Source organism: Manis javanica, chromosome 5, assembly GCF_040802235.1.
Source record: "Manis javanica isolate MJ-LG chromosome 5, MJ_LKY, whole genome shotgun sequence".
Classification (NCBI taxonomy): domain Eukaryota; kingdom Metazoa; phylum Chordata; class Mammalia; order Pholidota; family Manidae; genus Manis; species Manis javanica.
In genome coordinates, this window is record NC_133160.1 from 28,859,256 (window position 1) to 28,880,677 (window position 21,422).

A 21,422-nucleotide genomic window follows, 5' to 3' on the forward strand; every position below is an offset into this window, starting at 1 on the left:
ATTTCCCAGCCTTCCTTGAAGTGGGAGGAACATGTGACTCATTTCTGGACAGCAGAATTTAAAGGGACATGTGATGTCAGGGTTCTGGAAAAGTTTTACTTTCATGATAAGTAATTCTGCCTCAATCCCTTCACGGTGCTGTGGCAGCCACCTTGTGGCATGAAGGGAACAACATGCTAACGATGGGAGAGTAGGAAGATGAAAAGTCTAGGTCCTTGATGATCCAACACTCTGTGACACTTATGTCTACAACCAGACTTGTAAGGTGAGGAAAAATAAACCATTCTTTGTGGCCCTTAAATCAGGTTGTGTTACTTGTAGTGGAAAGCATTCTTGACTAGGGCGCTTTGTGAGAATGACAGAAGGAATTGTCTTAATGGATAGCAGTTAACCACAAAGGATAGCACCCTGCTCACACACTTGGGTCTCTCCTGCCTTTGGGGCCTCTCCACTAATTACAAACGTGTTCTCAGCCTTCATGTCTATGTACTCGGCCCTCAAAGGGGCCAATTGTTGTAAGGTGGCTCAGGATACTGCAGGCTGTCCTGCATCACTTGCCTTGTGGCTGGCAGCCTGGTGTCCAAATTCTGAGCTAGATCTACCAGCTTTAGAGAAAGCTCCATCCAGCAGAAACGTGGAACCATGACTCCTCCCTGGCAACGTGGAGGAGCCTGGGCTTTGGGCCAACCTCCTAACATGACCCAGTGAACACCTCTGGTCTCATGCCTCCTCTGGGAAATGTTTACTCTGGTTTTGCCCTCCATAGCCCCCTCACCCAGACTTTACCTCCAATACCTGCAAAGACACAAGCAAGCCAAAGAATGCCATTCAAGAGGCTTTCTCCATTTTATTTCTTTGGGAAGAGAAAACAAAGTCTTTACATCACATATGGTAGAGATATATATTTATATATATTTATATATCATTTATTTTGTGGTTAGAAGTCCCAAAGCTGAATCTGTTAAGTTTTTTCTATATATTTTTCCTACTAATGTATTTTCCTCCCCCTGCCTCTGGCCCAGGCCTAGGCTCTGGAGCAGGTGCAGTGAAGGGTGAGTGGAATGGGCAGTGATTGCCAGGATGGCTCCTGACCCAGCTCAGAGATCTGGTGAGAACCACTGGGAAGGGGCTGTGCAGAGGGATGGAGGCCACACAGAGGGGCACTCCTGTTTTTGTGGGGGATGCACAGCTCATTAAACAGTCACCAGTCATGGGAGGAGGTTGGTCAGGGGTTGGGGGACTTGCTCACAGTAGTTGCCTGCTCTCCACCCTAACCCCCCAAAATGAGTTTTGGGGATGGGAAGAAGAGAGTGAAAAGAGAGAAATATGAGGGCTAAGGACAAAGCCTTCCTCTAATTTTTATTGCTGGTGAATTAGAAATTTGCCTACCCTGGGCAAATGCTGGGCTACCTCAGGGCCCTGGGAACTCAGGGATCAGCGTTCCTCTCAGGTCAGCCTTGTTCTTCAAGGGCAATCACAACCATCCCTCTGCCCCCCCAAAACAAGGACCTCAGGCTCAGGCTTGAGCCCAGTGGAGCTTGGAAGTGGGCAGTGCACCAAAGATCAACAGAACTTTCTGCTGGAAAAAAAGGTGAGGTTTTGGGGATGAGGCAGCCTGGGACAATGATGTTCTGAGCATGAAAGCAGTAGACCAGGAGAATCGAGTTGAAGAAGACACAGGAAGACATCACAGACACTCATATGACCTCAGAAACTGGGGTAGGGAAGTGCCTGAGAGGCAGGTAGCTCTTAATAGCTGTAGTTAGAGCTGGACAATGGCCCTGGGTGTGGGGTCCGCCAAGCAGATGGGGCTGTTACCCTGTGGGATCCTGGCCAGAAGAGTGGAGTTGAGCTGAGAAGCCTCCAGGTGGCCCTTGCCAAGAACAGGAGGGCAGACCGATCTTCCCTGGGCACTGAGTATCCAACCTCAGCTCTTCCACCCCATGACACACACATATGGACACACACTCAGGACCAGGCCCAGCTCTGAGGCCTGAGCCTAAGAGACCTTGTGGGGAGGAGCTGGGCAGGTAGCCCCCTCAACCGCAGGCAGGCCATCTGCTCCCACTTGTCCTGCCCATCTTCCCAGGGAGGGAGATAGCACAGGCAGGAGAGGGGCTCGGAGCCCAAGGTCTGTCAGCTTTGGCGGAGCCCATGCAGGCCCCTCAAGCTACATGGCCCAGGAGGCGAGCACAGAGAGCATCACTGGGCACGGGGGCGCTGACGTAGCAACCCAGACCCACCAGGGACTGCAGCACCTCACGGCACTCTGGGCCTGCCACCTCCATCTCCCACCAGCAAGCGCCAAAGGGAGCATGGCTCCCTGCTACCTGGGTCCCTCAATCCCACTCACCCTGCCTCCCCCTATTCCCTCCCTGGGAGGAGGGCCCAAGTGGGCTGCCCAGAGAGCCAGTGGCAGGGCTGGGAGGGCACCCAGTGGGGACAGGGGAGGAACCTGGGCACAGCTGCTTTGGGAACGTCTTTGGTCTGGGGATATGGCGGACAGAGGGAAGAGAAATGGCAGGGAGGGGACACTGGGGACTCGGGCCTTTGGGCACTTGTCAAAAGACCACGTGCCCAGGAGGGGAATCAGATTTCTGTGGACTCAATGCGCTCGAGGCGGGAGGGGGTCCAGGCTTTCTTCTCCTCCCCGTGCTGGGGAGTGGGTGTGCTGGCTCCCCCCGCGGCCCCGCGCTCCCGCAGCCGCCGCTCTAGCTGCTGGTTGCGCTGGTACATTTCCACATAACTCAGCTGCAGCTGCTTCTGGTACTCGATGACCTTCTCCTTCTCCTCCAGCCACACGCGGCGCTCCTCCGCGAAGCTGGCGCCCTGGCGCTCCCGGGCCCGCCGCTCGGCCGCCAGCTCAGCCTGCAGCCGCCCCACCTCCCGCCGCAGCGCCCGCGTCCCGCCGTCCCCGCTGGCATCCACCTCCCCGTCCAAGGAAACCAGGGAGGCGGCCGCGGCCACCCCCGCTTGGCGGCGCATCTTGGCCTCGTCGCTTTCGCAAGTGGCCAGGACATCCTGGGGCTCGGCAGGGTCCACGGGGGTCAGCGCCGGCTTGAGGCAGGCCCCGGGCAGCTCGCCCTCAGCCAGCTCCAGGCTGGCCTGTTTGCTGCCGAAGGAGTCCCTCAGGCTGAGCAGCTGCTCCTCCTTCTCCCGCAGTGAGGCGCGGCCCTCCCGCAGTTGCGAGCGCAGCCCCACTATCTCACTCAGCTTCTGGGACACGTCCGCCTGCGAGTCCTTCAGCTGCTGCTTCAGGAGGGAAATCTCCCCAGCCTTCTGGCACACCTGGACAGGGTCAGGTGAGAGGAGAAGCCAGGGTGAAGGCAGAGCTCTGCTCATCAATACCCCAGCCCCAGAGACACCAAGCTTCCCATCAGGGTCAGCTCCTCAACAGACTGGGCAGAAATGAAACACTGGGCCCCCTCCTCAGACTCAGGCCAGACATGGCTAGTACACACTGCCCAGGGACAGCTCTGGTCCTCACAGACACTCCCAGTCAATGTTTAGCCACCCCCCCACCCTTCAATCTCCTTGTGACAGTGGTGGGCTACTGCTCTAGGTTTCTCCAGAGGGGCAGAAGGAAGGAGACACAGAGAGAGAAGGCCCATGCCCCCAGCCCGCACCTCCCACTTAGTTTCCTCCATCCGGGGCAGGAAGTCAGCCTGCTCCTTCTGGCAGGCAGCCACCTTGTCCTCAAGCTCTTCCCGTTGCCGAATCAGCCGGGCTGCCTCCTCCTGCAGCTGCTTTTTGTCCTGCTGCAGCCGCAGCACCTGCAGCTGGAGGCCCTGCTGGGCACGCTGGGCGCGGCGGGCCACCTGCTGCAGCTTCCCACTGCAGCCCTGCCGCAGCTCAGCCAGCTCGCGCTCCCAGGCCTTCTGACGCTCCTCCAGCACCTGGGCCACCGCAGCCTCACTTTGCTCCAGGCTGCGCCGCAGAGCTGCCACCTCCTGCTCCTTCTCCCACAGCCGCTCCTCTAGCTCCTGGATCAGGGCACTGGGTGAGGGTGGTGAGCAGGCTGTAAACGGCAGGCCTCCACCTGCCCCCTCCCCTGATCCCAGGTGGCCTGGCCGGCCCATGGATGAGGATGACCCGCTCTTGCTGGAGGCCCGCCCACTGTCAGAGGTGGCCAGGTCTTGGTAGCCTGCCCCACTGCCGCCACCACCACTGTAACTGGCAGTGCCAATGCGGTTGATATGACTGGTGGAGGCACTGAGGGGTGCCAGGTGCTGGCTATAGCTGGAGCTGTAGGTAGGCAGGCTTGTGAGTGAGTTCCGGCCTGAGTCTGAGAGGCCACCCCCACTCCCGCTTCCTGCTGGGGTCATGGTTCGAGACTTGTCCAGTCCACCCTTGAGGCCAGTAGGGCCCTGTCGTCCCTCAGGGGTCCCGTTGGTCTGTGGGGGGCACAAGTTCTGCATGGAGTGGAAGTTCTTGGGTACAACGGGCTTGAAGGCTGAAGGCCGAACTAGTGGCTCTGAGCACTGCGTAAAAGGAATGGGTGTGGGCATGAGGATGGAGCCTTAGATTTGGCCCCAGCCTGTTTCTTCTGGCTAAGGCTTGTTCAGCCCCACCTCCCAACCCCATTGATTTCCAGAGTCCCTCCCACTGGGTCTCCACCTCATGGCACCTCCAAGCCAAATCTCTGCCCTGACCCCACCAGCTGGACTTGGCCCCCAGAGCTCCACTCTGTGGCTCCCCAGCCCACCCTCCATCCAGGCCCTACAATCCAACCTCTAAGAAGGCACATTGCCATCCTCTCTCCACTGCCTCCCACCCCCATCCTCAGCACAGGGCCCTGGGGACTGACCTGGTCTAGCTTGCCAGAGGTGGCCAGAAGCTTAGGTGGGTGGCTAGGTTCGCGGTACTGGGGGGGGGCCTTGTCGCTGCCCCCACTGCTGCTGCCCCCACTGCTGCCCACCACGTTGCCACAGACATCCGTGTGGTCACTGCCCCGCAGCTCACCGTTGAGGTAGAGGGAGTTGGAGAGAGCCTTGTCCTCTGAGGGATAGCGGCTTGGCCTCTCCCTGCTGGCCCCGCTGCCACTGCTGCGGGGGCCAGGGAAACTGCCCTGGCTGCCCCCACCCCCTGTGCGGGTGCCCACGCTCTTCATGGCAAACTCCTGGGCATGAGCAACCCCACTGCCCACACTGCCCATGGCCAGGCGAGGGTCTGGGGGTCCAAGCTCAGAGGGCCGAGGGGCAAAGGCCATGAGGGGATCCCGCCCCGGGTCAGCGCGCACAGGCAGTGTCTCCAGCTTCGCCATGACTAAGCCAGGGGGGCACTGTGGGCACAGGTGGGAAGGTAGATACAGGTCAGCCCTACCCCTACTCCCACCACCCCAGCTAAGTCAGCCCAGCCCCCTGCCCCTCAGTGTCCCCTTCCTGACAATGGGTACAAGAGTTCCCAGACACCCAAGGTGAAGGAACGGGGTTGGGGTAAGGGTGACAGCCTGGTAATGGGGGCTTCTGTTGTTCATCTGACAAGCCCAGCCGACAAAGCCCAAGCCCCAAGGCATCATGCACATACCTGCCCAGCTTTGTTCAGCTCAGCTTTCCACTCCTCAGCTCCCACCTCAACCCCACCTCCTCCATGAGCCTCAATTCTTCACTGCAACCCCCAGAACTTAGGCATTCTTTACCCTGGGTCTGAGCCCCTGTAATGCAATCAATCTTAAGAGCTGGAGAGTGTGGTTGGAAGGAGCCAGCAATATTTGAATGCAGCAAGGAACCTCAGAAGTTAATTGAGAGAAACCCACCCCTATGCAAGAACTGTGTGTGGGTTCTTCCCAGGCCCCTAACCTAGGGTTGCAGGCAGTCAGGGGGAGAAGTGGAGGCTCACTACCAGCACAGGGTCCTCTCCTTGCTTTTCCAAGAGGGTCGGGGCCGATGGGTCCTCAAGCCTGGGACCCTCCGAGACCAGGTCTGCAGGGGCCATGTGCCTCATTCTCGCAGTCGGGGTTCGGCCCGAACCAGCTGCGCAGCTTTGGACCGACCGACTGAGCCATCCCGGGCTGCGGTGTTCTCCTCTGCAAAAGGGGAGGAATGAAGGACCTACCTCGCGGAGCTGCCACGTGCCAGGCGCCCCGGGGCGGCGAGCGAAGGAGGGGATGGAGGTCTTGGTGGGGGTGGGCGGGTGCAGCCGTTGCGGTGCGCATCGCAGTCGCCTGCGGATGCCACCGCAGGCACGCCCCGTTCCCCGCGGACGGCCAGGGACTGCGGCTGCAGCGCGAGGCAAAGGGGTCTTCCCGAGATCTTCCCAATGTGGCCTCACGTGGGCCTGGCTCGCGAGGGCCCACGGCCTGCGACCAGTACAATGGCGGGGCAGGGGCAGAGGACGCAGTGCTGCCAGCTGCGGGACGCAGTGCTTCCCCGGGGCCTGCCTTTCCCACAGGTGCGCGCGGGAGGGGCGGGGCCTCCGCCCCCAGCGGCGCCGGCGAAGATTCTGAGCCGCGTGAACCCCTCTAAGAATTCACTGCCACCGGGAAGACTTCCTGGATTTCTCCCCTCCCTCACTCCCTGTGGACCTTGACCCCGCTCAGTTCACGGTGAAGTCCTCTGAGCCCTCTATGGGCGTGCACCCCCTCCCCCACAGGAGCAGGGGGAGCAGGGCCTCGGGTTACCTGCGCTCAGGGAGGCCCGACTTCCTGGTTCCTTTGTCTCAAATCCACACCTGGGAACACCTACCCCAGAGATCTGCATAATCCACCAGGCAGTGCCTGCCGCTGGTGTGGACGCTCAAATACGTGTACCAGAGATGGTGGGGGCTTCCTTCAAGCCTTACCTGCTACTCCCATCAGAAACTAGAGAGGAAGCCCTCCTCTACCAAGGTGAAGGGGTCCAGATGGCACCAGGGGCCCTAGGAGTGCTTCTCCGACTGTCTTCTACCCAGATGCCCACTTCTAATGCTGTGTCCCTATCAGGCCCCAGACCAGGGGAGCCTGACAAAACTCTGGCTCTTCAGAAGTCTTCTGGCCATCACACCTGGAACTGCAGCCACAGGTGGTTGGGAAGTTCACCACCAAGCCAGTCCCCACTGCCTTTGTAAAATTCCATTCCCTCTGCTGCTGTACCCCCAGGTGTGGAGAACAGCACTTTACCACCTTCCTTCCTGCAACCAGTCTGTCCTCACAGGCAGGGCTGGGACTAGAGTGAGGCAAGGGAGGCACCCAGGGTGCAGTGTAAGTGCAGGACCCTGAGAGCAAGTGCCTCCTTACATTTGATGCCCTGGGTGTTCCTCAAGCCTCACCCTAGTCCCTGCTCTGCCTTTGCTCCCTAGCATACTCCAGCCCTGCTACCTGCCCTTCAGCCCAGAAATCTGCCCCCCACACCATGAGTATGACCCCTGCTCCCGAAAGGGTGGGTGCAGTGTAGGAAGCACTGGGGACTGGGAGGATAGAGGCTGAGTGGCCTGGGGAAGGCCTGGGAAGGGGTGGGAGGAAGAACAGACAAAACTTCATAGAGTGGGGTTCAGGGGGTGGTGGACAAAAGAGGAGTCAGGACTGGAGCACCAAGAGTGGGTGTGACACCCTCAACATGACAGGGGGAGAATGTTTGGGGGAAATAAGGTGCTTTTGGGAAGACCAGAGAACATCTCTCACATCCCAAATGGGAAGGGCCTGGCATCATCAGCATTCATGGGTGGCATGGGTGGGAGGACCCAGCAGACCAAGATGGGGGGCTTCAAGAATGTGGGAACAGACCCCCGTGTTAAAAAGGGGCTAGGTAAAATTGGGATTGGAGAGTGTGCCCTGGATTCGGCAAGTGGAAACATTACTGGTGTCTCTGAGAGAAGGATTTCAGAAGAGGCACAAGGCAAAGCAAACTACAGGAGTAGAGGGGTCTGCAGGGGAAGTGGGAGAGTTCCCTGCTCAAAGAGAAGGCCAGAGAAGGTGGTAATTTAAGGTGGTTTGGGACCCAGGGCTTTTTTCTAATTTTAAAATTAAGCTTGGGAAACCTGAGTGTTGATGAGCCAAAAGAAGATGCCAACAGTGAGATTAGAGATCTAGGTAAGGAGGTCTGGATGTGGGTGGGAGCAAACCTCAGAGTGAGCATGTGGATCATGAGAGTGACAGGGAATAATGCTTGGGAAGGTGCTTTGTAAATGGTAAGGTCCAGTACACATGAGCAATACTACCTTCCCTGAAATCCAGGATAGAAGAATCTGACAATAGTTTGGGCCTGTCAGGTTCCACTCACCCCATTGTTTCCTAGAGTGTGTGTGTGTGTGGTCCCCAGCAAGGCTCAGATACCTAAAGTCCTAGATGGAAATGAGGTCCCAGGACTGTCTCCTGAGCCTCCTATCCTCATGTTCTGAGATATCCTTAACTGCCAACCCCAGCAACTCTCCCCAGAGCCTTGCTCCCCAGTGTCTTGACATGATTCCAACCTGTCATGGTCAGCCCCAGGCAAGCATTCCCTGCTCCTTGCCTCTCCCAAGCTTGGACTACTGCAGATTTTTTCCTCAAAACCTCAGCAGGGACCTACCAGGACAGAAAGGGATGTATGTTTCCCTGATGGGCAGAAACTGAGCCCAAGGGAAGGGTTTGAGCTTTGTCTATGGGTCTGGGTCCTGAACTGGCCCAGGTAGCTCTGAGTGTGGTCTGCATATGCAGCCTCATGGCATCAGCTCAACAACCTGGAATGACAGCCTGTTGCCTGACTCTGCCTCTACCTCTGTCCCATCAACTGCCTGGAAAATTATACACAGTATTAATGGTCACAAGGGGCCAAATGGACTCTACCTGAGGGTTACAGGTAGGTCTTTCCAATCCACAGTGACCACCCAGCCCCTCCCTGTTTCCCTCCCAAAGCTAGGAGGGTCTCCATTCTTCTCTTGTGGTCTCAGAAGTCCTTAGCCCAGCCCATTCACCCCCTAAAAAGCTCAGCAGCCCCTCCTGCCAGCACCCTTGCTGGGGGCTCCTCACTGGCCTTTCTTCCCCTGTACTCCCTCCCCCATGCAGCTGCCAGCGTACTCTTTCTAAAGGGCAAAGCTGATCTTGTCACTGCTCTGCCCAAATTCTTCCAAGAGCGGCCCCAAGTGCAGTAGACAGAGTTCTGGAGGGATCAGCTCCAAGTGTAAATCCCAGCTCAACTGATTAGGGCTGGAAATGCACGCAGGTTATTTCACCTTGGGTTCTCACACCTACCTTACAGGAATCTTAAGAAGTAAATGTATTATGGGTAAAATGCCTGACATTCCTCTCAGCCCCCAGAATCAGAGCAGAGCTTGCAGCAGGGCCCCCAAGGCCTCTCCTGATGCCCATGTGTCCTCTGACCTGACACTTCCCAGCAATCTGTGCCCGTCCTGCATCCTTCAAGGAGCAATCCAAATACTGCCTTCCAGGACAGCATACCTGATCTCCCCTGGTAGGGAGGGGTCTTGGAGCGAGCACTTGGTTTGGGCTACTCCAGGGAGATTTCATTCTGAGGCTTTCCCAGGAATGGCCTGTGCGTGCCCCGAGGGCACAGATGACAGAGTCCTGGGGAGAGTCTCTGGTCCCTGGCACGGAAGAGATGCATACAGAATGTATATGGGAATGCTAGTTATGAGCAATGCAGAGGGGCAGTGAATTCAGACAGGTAGATCAGAAAGGGCTTCATGGAAGAAGGACTAAGGGAGAATAGGGATGGGAGCACTGTAGGGCTTTTGGGGGTGCAGAGGTCTTCAGAACTTCTTGGTTAGGATGTGTGAGGGGAGATCCATCTTCCCTTGGCAACAACGAGAGAAGGGCCCCATCCACCAGATTCTGGCTCTGATGAAACCGGTGTTTCAAGACTGAGGGGGCTGACAGCGCACCCCCCCCATCACACACACGCGCGCACACGAGCATCCTTGCGGGGGGTCGCGGGGAGGTTCGCCATTCACCAGCAATCCATGGCCCACAACGCCAATAGGTAAGAGACTGGCCAGAGGCCATCCGCAGGAAGGTGCCCAGGGGTCTCTGCTGTGGGGGAAATCCCTCCCGAACCTCCCCGTGTTCTTACCATCGAGTGTGGCCCCGGGGGGCGGGGCGCAGAGGGAAGAGGTGACATAATCCGGGCCGCACCCCCTCCGGCCGCCACTTCTCCCAAGGCCCGGCGAAGCATCCATGACATCATCGGCCTCATCTCCACTCACCTAACCCCCGTAACCCCAGCAGCTGGACGCACCCCATCCCCAGCTCCGAGTCCGACCGGACAAGCCTCGCGGTGCAGAGGACACGGCAACAGCTCGGAGCCAGGAGGGGCGCCGCGGTGGGCCTGCCGCACTTACTCGCTGCCTCAGGGTCCGGCGCAGGGTCTTCCGCGCGGGCGCCACCGGCCCGGCTCACTGGCGCAGCCCGAAGCCCGCCCGGCGGGGCGCGCGGTGCGGGCCCGGCTCGCTCCGAGCCCCTCCCGCTCCCGCCCGGGCCCCGCCCACCCGCGGCTGCGGCAAACGCGGCCCCGCCCTCCTGCCACGCCCACGAGGCCCGCCAATCCCCAAGCTGGGGCGGGGCGCAGCACCTTAACCCCTTCGTTGCTGCATCCCGGACGCGCGCGGGACTTACTCATCTCACCCACTCCAGGGAGGGGCGAGTCTGTCCCAACACCCTCAGCTCGTCATGTTACCCCAAGACCCTTGGGCTCAGCCCCCAGTCTCTCCTCTCCAGTAAATTCATTGGGACCGCGCCCTCCGCCACATCTTTGGCAATAGGGAAGAGCCCTTCTGACTTGGGGAAGGGCTCCCGACGCTTAGCCCCAGCCCTCTCCCGCTCCAGCTCTTTCCGGACGCAGCCTCCCAACGCGGGCAGTGAAACTCAACAAGTCTGCACTGTGCGGTGGGGGCGAGTCGGCGCGGGTGGATCCGACACCTCCAAGGGGAGGCGCTCCCGGACGCGGGGACTGCAGGCGACGGTGTGGGACGCTTCACTCGGCTGTGACTGTCTGTCAGCAAACCGAGCCGGTTTGAAACTTTCTCCGGGGGAGAAAAGGCGGGCAACGAGGAAAACGATATAAATAACAGTCGGGCAGGGTTTTAGTGCTCTTATCCTGTGCCCCGCACCTGGCTGGAGGCCGGGTCACGGCCCCAACGCTGCATCCGCGGGTGAGACGGAAAGTGGGTATTTTGTCCCAGACCCGGAGCCTCAACTTCGCATGCTCAGTCCGCGCTCTGTGCCGAGTGCTCATTCTGCCGCGGGTGGCCCGGGAGGACTGCCGGGAGGAAGTCTGCCTGGAACTGAGGCCTTAGCCTTATACAGGGAGGGAAAGCAAGTCAGGCCTTGGGTTCAGCATTAATAAAAGCCTGGAGGCACAAAGGATCTGTCCTAAAAGCTGCTGCGCCTCCACTCTGGCTGGGATTTAATCCATCAGCTATTATAGCTGGTTTATTTGGTCATCTGCCATCCTGTTCTATAGTTTTTTTCTTGCTTTTTCCTGTTTTCTGAATTTTTACATATTTGCTTTTATTTTTTACATATTTATTTTTATATTTTATATTTGCTTTTATGTTTTTAATTCTGGCGACTGCCTTTATCAAATAAAAATGCAAGTTATATTTCACAAATTATTAATAACAAATCATTTTTATATTCCTCTTTGTGTAAAGAAAAATGTTAATGTGTCTTTCCATCTCCTGGCCTGCTGCCCTCACACCTATTTATATTTGCCTATTTAATACAGGATGATAAACCCAGCTTTTGTTTACACTTTTACACAATTTTTACACAATTTTGTTTACACAAATTCCTTTTTCAATCAGTGTTTTTGGCTTTTGCCAACCCTTTGTTCAATTAGTATCAATGTCACTGCCAGTTTTTTGTGCTTGATTTTTCTCTTCCTCATTGGAACTCATCTCTCACTTGTCTGGTGATTTCAGGTAGGACTCCTGAATGTTATGTTTTTCTAAGCTTTTGCTCTTGGTGAGAATGCCTTTCTACTGTCTTTACATGCAAATGACATCTTGACTATATAGAATTCTTAGAAAAGTCTCAAACTTTTCCCTAGACGCTCTCCTTATCCCATTGTCTTTTGGTTCTTAAAATGGTAGCAAATACACCAGACACTTATATGTTCTGTATCATTAACATCTCAAAAAATAACAATAAGAAAGATGGTAGCAAAGCTGGGCTAGTCTATTAGGTGAGCAATTTGCAGGGTGCTCGTTGAGATTTTTCTTTACTCTCAAGTCATTTTGCCAGTATTAATCTCAGTGTGGGCACTTTCCTATTAATTTTCCAGAAATAAAAGAGGTGTTCTTTTCAGCTTACAAAACTTTCTTCCTAATATGTTACTGTCCATTCTGTGAATAGATCTTTTTTTTTCCCTCTCCTAAAATTAGCACATTAGATCACCATTTGTTCTTCTTCTCTGCATTCTGGGGAAGTATCTCATTTTTCTTCACCATCACAGATTTAATTTTCTCCAGAGTCAAGGGTTCTCTTTGTTTTCTCCAATAGATATTTAGTTCTGCTTGTTTTGTTTTCCATTCATTTTAGCCAATTTCCATTCCACCTGTCTTGAACTCAACTTAATCCTCATTGTAGCATTCTGTTCCTGTTTCATAGAATATGTGGTTTTGCATCTTAAAAACACCAGGAAAATAAGAGAATATCTTATCTGACTCTGTTCTAATGCATATGATAATCTGGATAAAGTAGACCATTTTCTGGGATATGAAATTAAAAAATTAAGAAAGATGTTGAAAACATTATTCAAGAAATATATCCAAAAAATCTCTGGGCTCAGATGGTTTAATGGGATAATTATTTCAAACTTTTAGTGAATAGATAATCCTCACCCTGTAGATCTGTATCAGAAATCAGAAAAGTTGAAATGCTATTTCACTTTATGAAGCCACAGTTCCCCTTACACCAATTCCCAATAAAGACAGCATAGAATGGCAAACTGCAAACCAGTCGTTCTTATCAGTTAGGGGGGGGGAATTCCCAATGACAGCTCAAGAAAATAAAAATAAATATTACAGATGAAATTAATTATCCATGAGTTTATTAAATGAGAAAAAAACAAATGGCAGAAAATCATTAAAAAATCAATACTCAAAAGGAATCCTCATAATTAACCAGGAACGGTTGAAATTAAGATCTAATGTTCTGTGCTATCTTGACATCTGGTACAATCAGGAGGGTGTCCAACTGTCTAACTGAAAGTTGCCCTGACCAATCCTTATCAAATGGACCAGGTGCAGTTCCTGTTTATCTCTGAGTAGTAAGTCTTTAGTTCTTTGCCAGCCTGCGGAATTATTCAAACAAGCCAATCACACCCCCTGCAAGGAACCAAGCAGCACACTTCATCCTCTTGCTGTTACAAAGCCTGTCCCCCACAGCCTCTGGTTGTTCATTAAATTCTTCAATGCAACACCTGTGTGGCCCTGGGTGGCCAGTGGTGTCCTCCCCTATGCTCTATTTGTGACTAAATCAACTGCTGTCAATCTCACTTGTCCAGTGTCAGGTGTTATGTTTGGCCATCCCCATAACTCTAGGGTGAGAATCCCTTCCTCACCAAGGGGTAAAAAGGAAGTGATTAAAACAAGAGTCTATCATCTCAATAAATCTGGGAAAATTAAAAAATAAGAGTATCAGACTGACAAAAATTTAAAAGACTGATGATATCCCATGTTAGTGAGCCATAGGGAAACAGGAACTCACATGGTTTGGGGGAGTATAAACTGATACAACCTTTTGGGAAGACAACTGGCTGGGTAATATACAAAAATGTGAAAAGTGACTATCCTTGGACCCAGCAATTCCATCTCTGGGAAGAAATGCCATCTGTCTTGCCAATGGGTTTTGGCCCCAGGCAAGTTCGCTATGGATTCAGTGTGACTAAAGAAAATGACAGCAAAACGTTCTTGGGGTGAAAGGGTTATGCCCAACTTTATTTCCAGGTGGCAGGTCAGTCATTAAAATCCCGTTCACTCCGAGCGAGTCTGCATGCAGCAAGCCGGTCTCTGCCTCTGGGCCCCTCTGTCCACACAGCCATCCTCTGGGCCTCTCTGCACAGTCGTCCTGCACAGCCGTCCTCTGGGCCTCTGTCCTCAGCGCTGCCACCACTCCAGCCTCTGCTCTGCTCTCCTGCAGCCTTGCAGCCCTGCCACCGTGTCACGCCCAGAGCACTGGGCGGAGCTTTTATAGAGTCAACAGCCGTATATCGCCCACAGGTGTGCAGTGAGCTAGTCAACCACAGCCAGGTGAGAATCCTGGCCACAGGAACTCTCATTTTATCCACACCATCACAAGTAATACAGTAGATGTACAAAGAGAGTCACAGTTGTACTGATTGTAATAGCCAAAATTAAAAAATTAAACCTAAATACATTTATTAATAGAAGACTGATTAAATGAATCATAATGCATCCATCAATATAAAAAGCTATTTAAAAGAATAACATGGGTGCCTATGTATTGATTTATAAAGACTATATTAAGTGAAAAACGCAAGCGGCAGAATCATGAATTCATACTCTACCTTTTCTCTTTTTAGCAGATATATGTGTACATGCATAGAAAAGTCTGGAAAGATACACATCACACTTAACAGTGGCTACCTTGAGATGGTGGGATTGCAGGGTGTATGGCAGAAATGAGGACAAGGCACTTCTGTAATGTTTGCATTTTTCAAAATACGTATTACTTTAGTCAAAAAACTTTAAAAATACAAGTAAGTTTGGAAGAATGAACAGGTAAGCTCTGAAAATTCAGGAAGAGCAGACTATTAAGATTTTAAGTATTTGCTCAAAAATCCCTGCTACAATGCAGTTTGCATTCTAGTAAGAGTAGACAAGTAAAATATGCAGTTGATTAGAAAGTGGTAAGTACTAAGAAGTTGAGACTGCTGAAGGATCCCAAATCTGAATACAGAAGAGGCTCACTGAGGAAGTGACATTCAAGTTAAAGATCTGGAGCGGGGGCAAGCCAAGTGTGAATCTGAAGATTCTAGAATGCAATCATTTTATCTATAATGAGTTGTGGATAAAATGAAAGTTCCTGTGGCCAGGATTCTCACCTGACCCTGGTTGGCTAGCTCACTACACACGTGATGGCAATGTGCCGTTACTGACTCTACATAGAGAGCCCTGCCCAGTGCTCTGGGTGACACATTGGCAGGGCTGCAAGGCTGCAGGAGAGCAGAGGCCGGAGTGGTGGCAGCGCTGAGGCAGAGACTGGGACAGCTGTGCGGGCAGAGAGGCCCAGAGGCAAGAGACTGGCTTGCTGCATGCAGACTCACTCTGAGCGAATGGGATTTTAGTGACTGACCTCCCACCGTGGAAATAAAGTTGGGAATAAACCTTTCACCCCAAGAACGTTCCACTCATTTCTTTGGTCACGTTGAACCCATAGTGAACTTGCCTGGGGCTGAAATCCATTGGCAAGACAGAGTTCTTTTTCAATATTTTCTTGTTTTGTTGCATTAAAGTTTCCAAATAGAAAATGCTACCTAAACATTACTTTAATTTTTAATAAGATCAGTAACTACAAAAGGAGTTAACGTTTTTAAAGATTTACCCTTATTTTACTTCTGAGTTCTACCCAACCTACAAAGATAATTCTAAATCACAGGGAAAAGATGAAAAGCTCCCTAATTCATTTTATAAAGAGAGAATAATCTTAATGCCAAAATCTGATAAATAACAGAAAAGAAATTGTGTGATTATCTCTTTCCCACTAGCTTGTACCATTTATGTAGACAGGATCATTTTGAAAAACTTCATATCCTATTTTAAAACTCTGGTAAGCAGAATGGCTCCCCCAAAGATGTCCAAGTTCTAATTTCCTGAACCTGTAAACATGTTAGGTTACATGGCAAAGGAGAATGAAGGTTGTAGACAGAATTAAGGTTTCTAATCAGCTAACCTTAAAATAAGATTATCCTGGATTATTCAGGTGGGCCCAATGCAATCACAAGAGTCCTTAAAAATGGAAGGGGAAGGCAGTAGAGAGTTCCGGATGCAGCCTCCCGATGGGGGATGGGGAAATGTGTCTGTGGAAGAATGGTTAGAGGTTAGCTGGCTTTATAGGAGGAAGGGGGGTCATGAGCCAAGGAATGTGGAAAAGAGCATCCGGAAAAAAGCATAGTCCTATCTTGATCTCAGCTCAGTTAAGACCCGTTTTGGAATTCTACAGAACTATATAGTAAATTTGTGTCATTTTTACCTCACTAAGTTTGTGGTAATTTGTTACAGCACACTAGAAAACTAATGCAAGCACATAATAATGACACTAAACATACATTTGTTGAATGATGACTGAGACCACAAAAACCCTGGGTCTATAGATACATGGGTAAAAGACAGAAACAGATCATTCACAGAATACAAATGGCTAATAAGCAGTTGTAAACATCTTCAACCCTGCTGATATTGAAGAGATGCAAATGAAAACCCATCAGAATAGCACTGTTGTGCTCCTTTGGGGTCCTACCCACCAAGTTATCCAGATAGGGACTTGGGGCTTCTCTGGGATGACTGGGCAGTGTCCTCTGAACCTCAAATAGCAGGGCAGGGGGTGGGGGCAGACAAGGCACTTTAATCCATGCTACAATTTGGATGTTTGCATTAAAGTTTTTTATACCTGTGTTTGCTTTATGAGGAAATAAAAACCTCTGAAATTGAGCCAAAGAATTCCTGGGAATGACCACGAAAGGTCTTAGGGGTTATCTAGACCAACATAAAACTGTAACTACAAGTTTATGATCCAAGCATGCTGGGGTCTTTCACAAGCTGTTTTGTAAGCTGATGAGCTGATGTTTACACACACACACTGGACCCATGGAAAGTGAAAGTTAAAGGAAAAAATATAAAAAATTATTGCACTGTATTCTTTTCACCACTATTTTTTACCAATTGCATACTTTACTTAAAACAGAAGATTGGTTTATGCTTTTTTGTCCCCCAGGATACCTCTGTAACATTCTTCTTTTCTGTTTTTACATAATTCATGCTTTGTTAATAGAATACTAACAAAGAGACTTATTTGTACCTACAGTTTAAACTTCATTGCAAGGTATTTAGAAACAAAATGCTTTGGAATACAAGTCATTATCTCACCCACTATCCCAAGTGAGTTTTATTTATTCACATCTATTTGTGAAGCACAATGGTCCTTCCTTCTTAAAGCCCTAAGCAGAATAATAATAAAATGATTACTGTATCATGGAATTACAGTTATGCCCTAATCTTTAATCAACTTTATGGAAATATGCAGACTCCAAAAATGTTACCAGATTTAATTTTTACACAAGTCAGGATAAATCTATCTGGCAGAAAGCCTTCTTTGCAAACTTAGTACATTATCATTGCTGATAAAAATGTTCGTGGCTAAATGAAACTTCCGTTACCTGCCTTAGGGGCCCAAACTTCCCACGTGTCTTTCAGTTAAAACCATTTGCTAGCTTCTCCTTTCTTGAGTTGCTACTAGCCAGCAGGGACAGTAACTGAGATGTGGAAGAATGAAAATTTCCTGACAGTGATGGATATATGTTCAATAATTTCTCACATATTCATATTTGTTACTATAATCTGTTTTGATATGAGGCAACATGCACAAATTAAAAATATATTAAGATAACTGCCAAACTAGACATCAAGCATGTGTCCACACAGCTGCACTGTTCTGTGAACTGTGAGGTTTAGCTCAACAGCAAAGCACCTTGACTTATACCTCACTGGACAGCAAAGCACCTTGACTTAGACCCCACTGGTGAGAAACAGCAAGAGAAGTGTTAAATCTATTATTCAGTTACGACATAGTTGGAACATTACTAGCTTTAGTTCTGGCATTATTATTATGGGTATTTTTTTGTATCCTATGTTAGAAATGTAAGCCAAATTGTAAAAGCATGTAAGAAAGCTAAAATGACTAAGACCAATTCAAGTAAATCTAGCAGGTTATATGCAAAAGGTTATATTTAAATAAGTTTAATGTTATAGCATGAATATTTGGTAGGTTCTCTCACAAGGTTCCCTGGAACATTTTGTTGTAATGAGTAATCAAAAAATTAACCAGCCCAAAATTATGTATGGGGTCAAAATAAATCAAGTAAAGCTATATTTTTTGGTATAATTAATCTACAGTTACATGAGGAACATTATGTTTACTAGAGTCCCCCCATCACCAAGTCCCCTCCACAAACCCCATTATAGTCACTGTCCATCAGCGTAGTAAGATGCTGTAGAATCATTACTTGTCTTCTGTGTTGCACAACCCTCCTGTGCCCCCCATCCCCACATTATACATGCTATTCGTAATGCCCCCTTTCTTCCCCTCCCCTTATCCCTCCCTTTCTACCCATCCTCCCCAGTCCTTTTCCCCTTTGGTAACTGTTAGTCCAAATTGAAGCTATTTTTTCAGTGGCACTACTGTAATTGCAACAGCTCTTGGTACAACTTTGTGATTATCAAAAGTTATGTATGATACTCAACTCTTCATCTAGATACTGTTTCTTGTTCCTTAATGCAAAGGAACAAGCTCTTTAGATCCCTGTTTTTCAAAGTGTATGTTGAGATCTGTCAGTAAGCTATAAAATCAATTTAGGCACCACCAGCAATGAAACAGAATAGAAAAGCAACTGTCAACATGCATCAAATCAGGAAAGGGGAAGAAGGATGCTGTGAAATTCTTGCTTTAGTTATCTCTGAATATTATGCCCACACACATATATGTACCCAGTCTCTAGTGTATAACTGATTTCTTACGAATAGATGCTGTCAAAAAAGTTTGTGAACAACACAGCCTTAGTGGAACAGTCTTTGCCAGTTTTGGGGCTAGGGTTTGGACCTGGATGAGTAGGGGCATACACTCATGAAGGATTGAAGTTGGTGCCCTTGAACGGTACACTGGGTGTGGAGGGAGAAGCTCATGGAGTAATGGTGATCTGCGGATATGATTGCCAGTTTAATAAATCAGTTACTGATTCAAAACTAATTAAGTAAACATTCCCCCCCACCCCAGCTTCACCAAATATAGCCCAAATCACCAGGCTCAGAAGACACTGTCCTCCCAGCTAAGCCCCGACCTTCCTTTCCACCCCATCTCCCTGTGCTGCAGCCTTTCCTTCTACCACCCAACACTCCACGTGCCCTCTGTGAACCATAGGCCTTTACATTCTCCACACCTGTCCTCCCCTCAGCCTGGAAGGCCTCTCACCCTGAGCCTCAGTCCCTTTTGTACATTATGTAGATTAACATCACTTCCTCTGCCTCCACTTGTGCATGGGGCCGTGATTTGCTCAGTGTAGTTTCCTGGCCTGCTTAGCATCCTGCCTCCCCATAGATCACATTAGTGTCTTGTTTTTTAAAACACACTAAGGATATGTTAAATAATTTCTGTGTTAGAGATCCAACGTGCATCCTGCGCCGGTGCCACTCTGGTGGCTTGGGGGAGTCACTCAGCTGCCATGTGAAGTGACTACTGGCAGCCTCAAGTGGCTCACTTTTTAGCCCCTCTTCTTAGGTTTAGCATGAGCCAGTGTTCTCTGAGGTCATCTGGGGCTCACTGTATTTAATTGTAAGCTTTTTGCTATGGGAAATTTTTAACATGATACTAGACGAGTATAACTTCCATGTACCCATTACCCAGTTTTAGTAATTTATCAACTCATGACCAATCTTGTAAATAACCATTTTGAAATAACAAGTTGTACTGTATGGCTCTCAATCATGGGCATGTCAATAATAGGCCTGGAAGGTCCATAAAAAAGAGAAGTTGTTATAGAACCAAACTGAACCAGAATGGACTCAACTGGGAGCAAGTGGTATCACAATAGACCTGCTGGGCTGGGCTGAAGAGATAAGGTTTTCATGTTGAAGAGAACAAGACAACAAGCATTTTGAGAGTTACAAAAATAAAAACTTATCTGATTGTTTGGAGCCAACAGGCTAGTTTCTAGGGAGAAAAACCTAACCATGAGAAAGGGGCCACACAATGGGGAAGGACTCAGATGGGATTACAATGAAGTCCTGGGCCCCTGATTCTAAGTCATGTATCTCTATCTTCAGCCACCTGAGATAATTGCCCTGGCATTCCAGAATAATTGAAAACTGTATCCTCAGAGAGAAATGAAAACAAAAATAGAGCTAATAAATAAGCCAAGTTAATCCATGGTACTGAAATGTTTATAATCAGTTTCAGTACATGTACAGAACAGGACTATAATCTTTATAGAACTATGTGTGTCTGGTCTATTTTTTAAGGTGTAAAAGCATTTAAAATAATTTCATGTATTACATCTGGGGGATTTAAATGCTTAGAAGCATTTAAGTAATAATGTTTAAATACCTGAAAAACTGTAGGTGGTTAAACCTGAAAGTTTTCATTTTTTTTTAGTTGTGAAAGCGGTCTGTACATCTTTAGAAAAATGTTAACTGCTTACTATCACAAGATCTGTTCATTTGATATATTTATTAGATTAGCAGATCAATCACTAAATAATGTACAAAGGGTCATAGTTTTTTTTCTTCCACACTAAGCCCTTGGGATATAAACAATCTCAGGCACCTTCTAGGACATGAGAAAGGGATGTGCCTTTTCCCCACCCCCAGCTGTTGGCAGTGTCCTAAGGGTGGAATGAGGGGCTGGGGCTGCCACAGCCATCCTGCTGGCATGCGGACGGCAGTGGCTGAAGACAGTTGAGGAAAGGACGGGAGAGACCTGGAGCTGCTGTCTTGCTCATCTGAGAAGCCCATTTCAGTGGGGACTTAAATTACTTGCAATTTTATGGCCTGCCTCTCCACCTTGCTCCCACCTCCTTCACTGGCTCTCCACCTTGGCTGCACATTGGCATCTCCCACTGATGCCCCCTGGGTCCCACCTTTAGAGATTCTGATTAAAATGATCCAGGATGCAGCCTGGCATGAGACTGTCAAAAACTCCTCAGGTTATTTCTAAGAGCAACCAGGGCTGAGAAAGGTTGCTTTAACTCTAAGCCATCTCTTCTTCCTCCTTTGTCATTTTTGTTTCTGTCACATTCTGTTTCTTCCCTCTCCTACTAGACTGTGGGTTCTCAGATGGCTTTCCAAAAAATGTATGTGGCCCTTCCTAGTCTGGGTGACAAGTGCCTGTTGCTGACAGAAACAATAGTCATACCTTACTTGGAATTTAGGTTCTATAGTTAATGCTTATGGCACCAAATGATTCCAAATCACCCCTGACAATACCTCAGAAAGGCTCCACCCTGGAGCCCGATGTCCTGTCTTCCCATCACCATCCACAACAGACAGTTTCCTCCAGGGTGGCAACAGAAGGGCAACTCCTCCACCAGGCAGCAGAGGAAAGTAGGTGGTTTATGTTTAGGGGCCATCTTGCGTGAAAAAAAACCCACACTTAAACACAGCAGGCTGCTCGCACCATGCACAGCCCACAGTCAGTGGAGTGACTGACCCCGCAGGAGATACACATCTCCCATCTCACACCCACTCCTGAGCATATGGCCCTTACATCCACCAGTGGGTGG

General features: G+C 49.9%; 1 protein-coding gene across 6 annotated transcripts; it reads right to left on the bottom strand.

The window, feature by feature from the left end:
* Positions 1–809: 809 nt before the first annotated feature.
* On the bottom strand, positions 810–10,676 carry LZTS3 (leucine zipper tumor suppressor family member 3). Of its 6 annotated transcripts, none has more exons than XM_037017511.2 (5): positions 10,526–10,676; positions 5,839–6,025; positions 4,808–5,281; positions 3,627–4,481; positions 810–3,288 (listed from the first exon to the last, which is right to left on the bottom strand). In XM_037017511.2, the coding sequence occupies exons 2-5, from the start codon at positions 5,941–5,943 to the stop codon at positions 2,590–2,592; spliced, it is 2,133 nt and encodes a 710-aa protein (XP_036873406.1). In that variant the 5' UTR covers positions 5,944–6,025; positions 10,526–10,676; the 3' UTR covers positions 810–2,589. The 6 variants fall into 6 exon arrangements, with proteins under 6 accessions (XP_036873406.1, XP_036873407.1, XP_036873408.1 ...); XM_037017512.2 differs by lacking the exon at positions 10,526–10,676 and adding an exon at positions 10,252–10,409 and having other exon boundaries at positions 5,842–6,025; XM_037017513.2 differs by lacking the exon at positions 10,526–10,676 and adding an exon at positions 10,252–10,409 and having other exon boundaries at positions 3,690–4,481.
* Positions 10,677–21,422: the final 10,746 nt, after the last annotated feature.

What these genes read in the sequence shown, in the direction of transcription:
- LZTS3 (XM_037017511.2), bottom strand. Translation starts at nt 5,943, where the DNA reads ATGAGGCACATGGCCCCTGCAGACCTGGTCTCGGAGGGTCCCAGGCTT. An exon ending in GAGAGGACCCTGTGCTGGTA is followed by an intron (nt 5,282 to 5,838) that starts GTGAGCCTCCAC and finishes CTGTGCCCACAG; the next exon opens with TGCCCCCCTGGCTTAGTCAT. An exon ending in TGGAGGAAACTAAGTGGGAG is followed by an intron (nt 3,289 to 3,626) that starts GTGCGGGCTGGG and finishes GACCCTGTCCAG; the next exon opens with GTGTGCCAGAAGGCTGGGGA.